General features: G+C 41.4%; 1 protein-coding gene across 3 annotated transcripts in view; it reads right to left on the reverse strand.

Annotated features, from left to right (window-relative positions):
- LOC107720650 (leucine-rich repeat transmembrane neuronal protein 4-like) overlaps window positions 1–12,020 on the reverse strand; it is a 108,445-nt gene that overhangs the window by 91,843 nt on the left and 4,582 nt on the right. For 2 of the 3 annotated variants that reach the window (XM_016528416.1, XM_016528424.1), the window contains exon 2: window positions 8,567–10,131. In XM_016528416.1, the coding sequence (XP_016383902.1) occupies window positions 8,567–10,131 (1,565 nt within the window). Of the gene's footprint in view, window positions 1–6,317; window positions 6,495–8,566; window positions 10,132–12,020 lie in introns of those variants that run through there. The other variant, XM_016528433.1, reaches the window with a different exon arrangement.

Here is a 12,020-nt window from a genome sequence, read left to right on the forward strand (position 1 = left end):
GATATGCGAGCCACTCCTGGCTCCTCTGTTCTCTCGCCCTAGCTGTGCAGACTTCCACACTAGGTGAAGATTTGAAAGTCTGGCGGCGTGGGCATACTCGTTCCCAAAGCGTCCTCCGACGCAGCTCGAGTTCCTGAAGAGGAACGTCTCAGGTTACGCTTGTAACCATAGTTCCTCGAGGGAACGAGACGCTGCGTCTCAGGGCCATACTTTCGGCATCTCTGCCAGTGCTTGCTTCACTCCTAGAAGCTGACGCCGGTATCACCGCACGTGCTTTTATAGCTTCCTCGTCATTACGTCACCCGCCCGTGACGTCTCGCCCATCTATTGGACTGATTACACACGAGGTTCAGAGCTGGTCACGCTGAAGGGCATTCCCAAAGCGTCCTCCGACGCAGCGTCTCGTTCCCTCGAGGAACTATGGTTACATGCGTAACCTGAGACGTTTTCCCATAGCCGGTAGGCTAAAGGTTTTCAAAGAGGCTCAAACGATTGCTCCTCAAAAGAAAGAAAGTCATACCGGTTTGGAACAACATGAAGGCGAGTAAAAGATGACAAGATTTTAATTTTTTGGGTGAACTATCCATTCAAGCACAATGAACCTCTGCCTGAAAAAGGACTAAACTGCCATTTAAGCTGACAACACCCTTTCTTTACGTACGTATGCACTGTGTAGAGTCTTGACATTTGAGGTTCTGCTAATTCTACCCTTGCATCGCTGCACTATAATCATAATCAGCGGTATTCTTCTGCTCAAAACTGAGCTTCTGAACGAGAAACATGCTTTAGCCCACCATGCACCATGTACTCGTGAGGTGAGAGCCTCATGTGTGCCTACTGGGCCAAATGCCTGCTCAAGCCATGACATGATCCTAATCGACATGAGCACACGGGCCGAGGGCCAGACATGGAACACAATGACCAGCTCTCCCATTCAGGCGTCTCCGAGCGCCTTACAAACAATGCCCGGTCAGGAAAACAAGCCCTCGATATCAGTCCACAGCTGTTTTGTCTCTCTCTCCATCCATCAGAAACACACCGTGCAGGCTTAAGACACCTACGCCGTCGCCTCTTCTGCCCTCTGCGATGGAGAGAGCATGTTTATCACACCGAAGCATATTGCCGATGTCCTCGCAAGGCAAAGGCAGAGAGAGAGAGACAGGAAGATAAAGAGACGGACACAAGAAAAGGGAATGAAAGAGAAACAAACAGAGGCTGTGAAAAAGACGAATAGAGAAAGAGCAGCAAATAAAGCGAGAGAGAAAGGACACAGTAAAAATGCTGGGATACAGAGCAGGAGAGAGAGGAATGGAGTGAACACATTGGAAAGCACATAATGGAGGGGACATAGGCTAATTAAGGAAGACTTGATTAATTAGGCTTTCAGTCTGCTGTGTTTTTCTGTGTTTCCTTCCAGTGCCACGCTCCATCCCCTCATAAAATACGCTGCATTGTTGTTGGATGGATTTTAAGGCTCCAGTCTTTAAAATGTACATAGGTCTGTAATTTCCAGTGGGAATGTAACTTGGTTAGCTGTGTAAGCAAATACAAGGTAAGGTTGGGCGGTATGATGGTACATAATGTTTGAGGGGAGAAATGTGATAAACATGCTATATCGCTTATACCACAAACTATCCACAACATAGTTAAAAAACCTGACGCCAACTGTAAAATTACATCCTGAGGCAGCAGGTTTTGTGTATTGCTCCATGAGGTAGTTGGTGATTCCAGCCTTATAGCATTTAACAATTTCCAACGAACAAACAAACAAAAGCATTAGAGATGTACAGATATTAAAATTATGTCTGATACTGGCAAGCTGATAATCATTATTTAACTGATAAATCACCAATTTTAAAAAATCTATAGTATTTATAGAGAAATATAAATAATTAAATATGAAAGTAAGACACTAAAAACTAAAATCATTTAAAGTTCAATAAAGTATGAAAAAATTATATACATTTTCAGATTTGCTCAAATTTAGATTTAACAGTGTTTATAATGTTACTAAAGATTAAAGGGTTTGTTCACCCAAAAATGAAAATTCTGTCATTAATTACTCACCCTCATGTAGTTTCAAACCCGTAAGACCTTCGTTCATCTTCGGAACACAAATTAAGATATTTTTGATGGAATCTGAGAGCTGTCTGACCCTGCATAGACAGCAACGCAACTGAAATGTTCCCAAGTCTAGAAACGTAGCAAGAAGATCGGTAAAATAGTTCATGTAACATCAGTGGTTCATCCGCAATTATACGAAGCTACGAGAATACTTTTTGTGAGCGAAAGAAAAAAAAAAGACTTTATTCAACAATTCGTCTCTTCCGCATCACCCTGGTGCCATTTTGGAGAATATCCGCTGGACGTAAACAGCGTATGCTATTGTGTGTCAGCTGCGTCACATGGATACGCTGTTTCCTTACAGATCAAATCACAACAACGTAGGAAACAGATCCTGCGACATGAGGGTTTGAAATGACATGAGGGTGAGTAATTAATGACAGGATTTTCATTTTTGGGTGAACTAACCCTTTAACTTTAGTCCAAATGCAAAAACAGAGGAAATTAATATATACAATTAAATATCTAATATTGATTTAAACAAATAAATAAATAAATAACCAATAAGGTACAAATACACAGCATCTCCTTAAATTATCTTTCATTTAAATACCTTTCATTTAAAGGGGTCATATTATGCTTTTTCACTTTTTCAACTTTAGTTAGTTTTTCAACTTTAGTTACTTTTCAAAAACTACAACGAACGACTCGTTTGGACTACAACGCATATTTTCCGGGATTTGTGATATCACAAATATCGACGAATGGGACGAGACCTGGTTGAGCTGCACTAGGGAAGGCAACAAGTGTTATCACTATATCGGAGACACTCTAGCTTTCCCAAGGCAGACAAACTTAGAGTGGTTACAATCATCTGGGTTTAAATCGCGCTCAAAATGATTTGATTTTGATGCAATATGTACACTGAAGCTCGCAGGCGGCTATAGTAAGGGGCATGGCATTTCCCGACCAGGCGCCGAGTGGTGCCAATCACAACACACACTGGCCCAGCTAACCAATCACAGCACATTTCGTATTTCAGAAGGCGGGCCTTCATTTGATACAGGAACTATTCGAGCCGTTCATGCCAGACTGGGGAGAGAGGTGTTGTAATAATGTAAAATATGTGAAAAATAATGTGTTTTTCGAACAACCTTGTATGAGAGCCTGTTCTAGTACACCCCCAAAACAAAATCAAGACTTTGTAAAAGAGCATAATAGGACCCCTATAAAGATTTCATCAATATACAGAGAAAATCACTACTCTATAAATGTCTCAAACCAAGATATACAATTTTAGTTAAAATGAGCAAACATGTTACAAATCCAGCAAAGCATACTAAAGATTTGTGGGAGTTCAAATGTGAATGAACCATTGAATTACTGTCACTTTTCAGCCAAGGGTGCTTGCACTCCACTAGACTGCCACTTACAAAAGCCTCCAAACAACATCTATGTTTTAAATAGACAACTTGGATCAGTCCCTGCACAATCATATTAAGAATCAAATCACTCCAACTCTGTTTTTGACAAAAAGAGGTCAAGAGGCCATCTGGGACACAAAACAACCCTCTCTCACAATCCCAAATACACCCCACCCTACCCCAAAAAACACTCTCGCTTCTCAATGGCACTTGTTTTCATGAGGGGCCACTTTTGCAGCAAGAGCCCTCATTGGTTCTGTTCCTCCTCCCTGCTCTAAGGAGCAAATGATGAGGACCCTTCAGCCCTGTTCACTATGCAGGATCCTTGGCCAAAAATGACAGGCACTGATGGGCATAAATATTTATCAGTTGCCAAAGCTTTGCCAACCTGAAGACACTGGGACAAAAATCAGAAGGGTAGGAGAAAAGGTACAGCTAGCCGTTTCATGATGATTGACGTCAAGACTTGCTATCAGAAAGCCAGTCTGCAGGGGGAGGCTGGAATGCCCTTGTGCCAGGCTGCGGGCTCAAGTTTATGGTAATCCTAATAAATTATAATGTACTCTGCAGACATTAAAAAGCATGATTGGTGCTAAATTAAATGGGCTGTGACTCACAGGTCACAGTTGGCCCTTTTCCACTGCATGGTACGGCACGGTACGGTTCACTTTTTGGGGGTTTTCCACTGGGTACAGTACCTGGTACCTGGTACTTTTTTAGTACCACCTCGGTTGGGGTTCCAAGTGAACCGTACCGTTACCAAAACGTGACGTGTAAACTCTGCTGATCACGGATTGGCCGGAGAGAATCGTCACTACCTGCGTCACTGAACTTGCGACACAAACACAAAAGAACCGCTAGATTTAAATCAGCACAGCCAGCGAAGGATCGAACACAACTGTTTTGAACGAGCGCACCTTTTTTTAACAACCAAAAAATTTTGTTGTCTGTTGCGGAAGAACAGACGTTCCTCACGTTGATAGCAGAGGAGCGGATCCAGCGAGAGCTTGATAGGGCGACGCGGAATGAAAACGTTTTTTTTTAGGAGTCGTGGTAGTAGAGGCGGCGCAACTATAACGACATGTGAATAATCCCGCCCACTCTAAAGCGGTACTGAACTGCAGTGGAAACGCAAACCGTGCCGAGCCGAACCGTACCGTGCCGTTCTGAGCCGTGCCGAGTCGTACCACGCAGTGGAAAAGCGCCAAGTGAGGTGGATGTGTTCTTCTAGATTCTTTCTCATCACATCTCTCATTTCTTTTACTATCAGAGAAGATTCTTGCCTTTTTCTGCTAGACTCATCCAGTAATGTTCATTTGCAGTAAGAGAGAGTGGGGTAAGCTGTGCCACTTTATATTTAAACTGTCCTCTAATCAAAGAGAAATGGTGCAATTAATACTCCTGATTGTATTTCAGGATGTATGCTATCAACTGAAATTAGAAGAACGCATCTATAATAGAAACAGACAGAGAAATCTGACTTCTTAAAAAAAGTGGTCCAGTGACAACTTCAAATAAAAATAATAATAGAGATAAAGAAATAAAATAAAATAAAAACCTTGAGGCGGGAATCGAACTCGGGTCGCCGTACTAACCACAAGGCTATCGGCGCCGACTCTTGTTTCCCATGTTTAATGCTGAACTGAAAAACATAGCATTTTTGTTCTTGACTCGGTTTACTGAAAGAAAAAAAAAATAGTTTCCCTTTTTTGATCAGCGAGCACAATGAACTTAAATGTGAGTGCATTTTTTCTACTTCACCTTTCCCTCTCTAGTTTAGTACAGTTCTCTAGTTTTTAATTCATGAGCCCAATCTGAACTGCTAGCCAGATTTGTGATCCAAACGTTAATCTCCAGAAGGCACTTTTGTCTGTTTGGGGGGATTAGTCCATTTTCATTATTTGCTGGGGTCAAAGGTACTGTTCAACACCAATTTGTTAACTAAAATTTGTTGAGTCTAATGTTGATTAATGCCCTTGTTGTAGGCCTTTCACTGTTACATGAAGCAAAGTTCTTGTTCTTTTTTTTCTTTTTTCTACAAAAGCAATTAGTGCGGTTTTAAATCCACGAAACACATCACAGGCTGACAGGTTAAGCTTTTAATGCAAATGTGACAGCAACATAATGTACAATACGACAAAATGTGATGGTACTGGCCTAATTGCTCACAACCAAAAAGAATTAAAATTTAATGAGGTGCCTTCAAAAGCATGCTTGATTTCAGAGCCTCCATGACTAACACATATACACATGATAGCCCCAATGGGCCTGGCAGTGTGACGCCCTCATTCCTGCATTTATGTGAGTATTTTATGTTTTATGAGAACATGTAATGAGGTATAAGTCACAGCGTAAAGATAACTGATGGGTTTTGTGACATCTCCCAACAACTACAATAATAAATATTGGAAATGCAAAACTGTTTAACCTATTTTAAATGTCAAACTGTGTGTAGTTGTGTAATTTTAATGTAAATTTTATTAATCAAAATTACTAAATCACGACTACCATAGCAAGGAAAACACCTGTACAGTTCTAGTCTGCTATAGCATGATGACTGTTCAGTAAAAGAAAGTTCATCACCTAAATGAATGGATTAAAGGTGCACTTCATCCGCAGTTGAGCCTTTATGAGTTCTGATGATAAAGACGCTGGGTTGATCTAAATCGATCGAAGAAGACATTAGATCTTGGTTAACAGAGAACCGCTTTCAAGGTGAGGTCAGAGGACAATCCCTCTTAGCAGTCTCTTCCACACCTTTATGCCATTTGTGATTCGCAACAGAAGCGATGTAAGGCATGAGGAGAACACTGGTTTTCAAGACAGGAGCAATCTGAACTGTGTGTTTGAATCTAGTCTTTTGGCTTGATGTGAAAAGCCCGTAAATCAGGTGCGCGTGCGGAATACCAAATCGCAGGAGAGAGAATAGAACTCATCAATCATGGGTGACGTGCGCTTTGCTGCACGGGAGGGAAGCCAAACCACATTAGTGTTGATGCAGCAATGCTGTGGTATGGGGGACGGTAGGGGAAAAAAGAAGGCAAACAATTCAGAATTATAGACTATTAATAGAAAACATTATAGACACAGGTCAAGTAAGTGCACTCGATGTGAGGCCTTTTGATGATTATGGACTTGACAGGTTCACCCTAAACTTTAGGCAATAGTTAGCAAGGTCTAAGCAAATAATTGCATATTAAAGTTGTTTCACAAAAAAATAAGACATTTTTACTACAATATAATGAAACATTACAAAATATTGTGGAATAACTGTTAATGGACAAATAAGTTTTACTGCTTTTACTTTTACTGTTACAGTATCTGCCAGCAAGGGCTAATAAGGTCATGCTAACAAACCAAAACTTGGCCCTTTGGTCAAGCAACAGGTAAACACTGTGAGACAAATTGTTTTCTTCTTTCAGTTGTTCTTTTTGTGCTGACAAGAGCTATCATCACAATGGCAAAAGGGACACATGCTGTGCAAGAGACTTGGGGATTTGCACGTAATAATGAAAAAAGTTTGTTCTTTGACCTGGGGAATTCACAAGAGAAAAACATGACAATCTGCTGGACTCTGATGTGCAACTCTCATATCTCAAAAAATGCTTTGAGGTGGCAGATCAGAGAAGGGGCATGGGCCCGTGTGCAGAGGTCAACATATCTGTCAGGATGTCATTCTGTGTGTGCCTTTGCGTTCTCACCCACCTTTATAGTCTTATCTTCCTGTGATGGCATACCTGTTTACCTGTCTAGCATCATGCCAATTGGCCAGCCAGCATGTCTTCCTGCCTTTCTTGTTTCACTCAGGCCTGTCTTGCTTGCCACCAGCATATACACCCTATCATGGCTCTGCCAGAGGCAGTGTCTGCCTCTAATGACACCTTACTGTACCACTGACAGGTTTCTTAGCCCGAAGGAGTAAAGGTAGCACCTGCCCCTTGGGAAAAGCATGAACATATGTAAATATAGCCAAGTATACAAACCACACACAAAACCAGCTCCTTAAAAAGTGGCAATTGACCCCAGCTGTCAACACACGATTGTCAGTGGAGTCCTGAGTGACACACTGAGAAAATTAGTATTTTGTAAATTGGAACTACAGAATATGGTGAAGTATAAAAGAGGATGATCTAAAATGAGGGAAAGATGATTCAAGAGGGAAGGATGAATGTGAAGCAAAGATAAGAGGCTAAAAAATAGGTATGTAGTCATAGACATGGAAGAAGTCAAAAAAGAGCCCTTGGAAGATAAAGTGGGGGTGTTATTAAAGACATTCTCATAGCCCCAGGAAGATCACGAGGAAAAGAAGAGAGAAAATAGAGAGAATTGTAGTGTTTCACACTACGCTTTGCGCTGTTTCACACTAACTGAGCAAGGATCATCAAACAGTGTTGAAAGAACCAATGAGTGTATAGGAGTCAGGATTAGAAGGATGGTTAGGAGGTCTTTTCATTAACCGGATGTGTTTGAAGTTCCACATAGACAAAACCATTTCATTTTGATTTTGGGAGTATTGAGCGTTCATATGTTAATGAGGACAAATAAATAATTGCGACACAGCAGCTTATTGAAGAAGTTTGTTATCCTGCGATTACTGTAACTAACTTTTTCAAAGAATCACAAATTGTATTTATGCATTGATATGTCTACCTGCAATACCTTCTTCAAGTAGATGCCTCACAGATAGAAGAAGGTATTGCAGGTAGACATACCAATGCATAAATACAATGTGACATAGCACAGGCTAAAATACAACTGCTCCTAAATGAAAAAAAACTCAACTGAATTAACAGGACTCGTCAAATATGCACTAACAAATCAATATGTAATTGTAAATTAACACCTCATCCAAGGTTAAACAAACTGCATACTGTGCCAAAAACATTTAAAAAACGTCCCTCCTAAAATAACCCTGCCAAAAACATATCCCTCCCATGCACACACTTTTATCCAACAAAAATCTCCCAAATATGGCATCGAAACAGCACAAGAACAAAAGGAATTTCTTAAAAGCAGTTAAAAAAACTGACCTCTTTTCACACCAAAATCAATGGACTATAAGTTGTGTGGAGTCTTACCTCACATTCTCTGGAGCCAGAGATGGTGTAGGTGCATGGTCCAGTACCATTGACCAGCACATCCGTACCCTCTGCGTTATTAGGCTTGTAGTCCACATAGTACTCCTGCAATGGTGTGCTGAGTGTGCGCTCTGTCTCCCGTGATTTTTTCCGACGTTTGCGAGCAGCAGCCGAGTTTTCTTGTAGCTGCTTAACACTGCTTGGATAGCGCTTCCATGAGACATAAATTACCAGGAGGATCATGGCAACTGATAGGAAGAGGGCAACACTTCCTGCCACAATCTTGTGGAATGACACCGGTTCGAAGTCTTGCTCAGGTGGTGGAACAGCGGGCTGAGAAGGTGCTGAAGAGGTGGTGTCTTCCAAGGACGTCCCCTGGCCCCTTCTGCTGTCTCCAGATTTGATAGTCGGGATGAAAGAGCTTAAAGGGGTCTGGGCAAAGGCGACAAAAGAGGTAGAGGGAACAATTACGGTTGATGGCGTAGCAGGGGCAACCCTGCAAACTCCATTGGCGTCAACTGCATCCATAACCTTCTCCCCTTGAACTTCTTTGGGTGATGCACAAATCATATTAATTTCTTTGTTTCCACGGAAGGTTCTCAGCCAGGCCACCAGTGAACACACAACTGGTCCACAGTCCCACATGTTTCCTGCCAGACTAATTGCAGTCAGAGAGGTCCAGGCATCCACAGCTTCTTGAGACACATTGACAAGCTTGTTTGAATCCAGGTTAAGCGTCTGCAGATTTGGCATGGCCCGGTACACTTCTGCATCTACCTCCTGCAGGTCATTTCCTGAAAGGTCTAGCTTCTGCAATGATGTCCAGGTCCACGTAAGGCCTTCACTCATGGTCCTAATGCGGTTCCACTGTAGGTAAAGAGCACGTAAGTTATAGAAGCGTGGAAAGTTGAAAAAGTTGATTTTGGAGAACTGGTTATGCTCTATATGCAGCTCAGTTAGCTTCATCAGGCCAGACATTGAATTGCGAGTGATGCTGCGCAGACGGTTGTAGCCAAGGTCAAGGAATTCAAGATTACGGCAGTCTTGAAAAAGGCGAGAGGGAAGATTCTTAAGGGAGTTGGAGCGCATGTGCAAGCTGAGTAGCTTGCGCAGTCCCTGGAACTGCCCTGGTTGTAGAGCTTGTAGCTTGTTATAAGAAAGGTCCAGGTTCCTCAAGTTTGGTACCAGGTGAAATGTGGTGTTATGCAGCAGTGTAATCTTGTTGGAGCTCAATATTAGCTCTTTGAGCCTCCGTATCCCTTGAAAAGCACGTGCATCCACATTAGCAATGTAGTTGTGGTCGAGGTACAGCCAAATGAGCTGGTTGAGGCCAACAAATTGGCCAGTCTTCAGGCTTGCTAAGCTGTTATACCGCAGGGAAAGGCCTTGACAGCCACCTGAGAGGTTCTTGGGAACATCACGGAATGCACTAGACTCACAGTATACAATTTTGCCATCGCAACGACAGCTCCGAGGGCAAGGACGCTCACCAAAGCAAGGGGTGGCAGACAGCCATGCCTGCATTAGCAGTGGCACCATGAACCAGCGGTGCCTCATGGCAAAGCCTAAAATGGAAAAAAAAAACAGTCAAGAAACTACTTACTTCCTGATACTCATACACAAATTAATGACATATTATCTAAATCATGTTACTTAAAATGGGATTTATTCAATTTAACTTGTATTTAATGTGTACATACAGTATTATACACAATACTGGGCAAAAGTAAGTCAAACAGCAAGAGAGTTTGAAACACATACAGCATATTCACTCTCCCTGACAGATTATCTCTCTTTTTTGGCGCAAATCCAATCGTGATCCTATTAGGACGCTGTGATGCATTGCGATGTGTTGAATCGTGAAATGTGCAATATGATGTGGATCATATTGTGAGGTAGTTGACAATACCCAGCCCTAATTGTTGAGCAGTTTCAAAGCAGAGATTAAGACAACTAATGAGAGAAGAAATATTGTAATTGTTCTGTGATTATAACCCCTTGAAATATTACATTTATACAGCAATATGATACCACACAGGACCCAATTAACAGTGGTGATTGTGGAAATCAATCCAGTAATGCCACGTTGTTTAATTCTTCTCTCTGGCAATGGCGAACATGCAATCAGAGTAAGCCAGTTTTCCAATAAGCTTGGACATGAGCCCACTATAGTATGAAAGGAAATGTCCTGAGAGATATGCCTCGGCCATCCTATTAGTCCCTAATTATAATCTAAATGATTGTCAGTCAACCAAATCAGTTATATTTGCCTGGCTGTTCAGTGACTCTGCTACCAACCTTTGTCCATCTTTCCTTAATACACAAAGAAAAGCCTAGGTGTTGTTTTTGTCAAAATAAATGGGGAGGTGGGGGGATGAAGCGAAGCATTATGTCAGCAGTGAGTTCCCAACTAAACATTGGCTCAGGACGTTAGAGGTCTGGGTAAAATACACATGTTCTTTATGTGAAGGTCTTGGCCAAAGCCTGGACATTTTCCAGTAATTGTGCTGTGTCTTTCTAGCCTTCATACCTATGCGGTGTTGTAAGACACAAAAAAGCGGGGGTGGGGGGGTTCAATTAAATTAAATCCTAGATGCATAAACATTTACAAAGCTTCCTAGAAATTACATTCTGAAATGAAGTTCCTAAGGCATTATATGTCTGTATGAGACGAAGAATGTGACTATGACACATTAATATTGTCATAAGAATTCATGAAAGTGGTTATGAAATATCAAAACATCCATTTTGCTTGAAAGCAAAATTACTGCAGACCCATCCAAACATTTTAAAACCATGCACACAGAATAGAGTAGTTTAGATGAATCAGTAGTACTATGTGACAGTAATTCTGCCAGATGTTCTCTGAGGTTGAAGAGGAGAAAATATTCATAAGGTACTCTATTTAATGACATTTAATGGCTTATCAGAATCAAACATTGAATGATCATGAACTTTATTAATGCACCTCCTGTTCATGATTATGATATACCGTGGCCTTAAAAAATGTACTTACCATACACCTACAAATGGATGAAATCTCTGCATCAGACAACAAAATATCAAACCCTCTTCTAAACAAATGATGCTAGATCTCAGAATTAACTACACTTTTCTAAGCCATTTTTGCAATGACTTTCAATCAGCTGATAAGTTTGGTTGATAAGACAGTCATTTAGACATTTTCTGATTAATTTTGAAAAGCATATCTATTGTTATCATATCATGTAGAGCAGCGGTTCTCAATTCCAGTCCTCGCGTACCCCCGCTCTGCATGTTTTGCATGTCTCTCTTTGTTAACACACCTGATTCAGATCATCATCTCGTTAGAAGTGAGCGCCGTGCATGAACTGTGTTCCGATTGACATGGTCCCTACACAGTGTCCATTGCTCCCTACTCCCTGAGCAGGGGAAATCCGTTGAAGTTTACTTCACTTCGGAATATTAATTTACA

This window comes from Sinocyclocheilus rhinocerous, unplaced genomic scaffold, assembly GCF_001515625.1.
Source record: "Sinocyclocheilus rhinocerous isolate Xijiao unplaced genomic scaffold, SAMN03320098_v1.1 scaffold132, whole genome shotgun sequence".
Lineage (NCBI taxonomy): Eukaryota > Metazoa > Chordata > Actinopteri > Cypriniformes > Cyprinidae > Sinocyclocheilus > Sinocyclocheilus rhinocerous.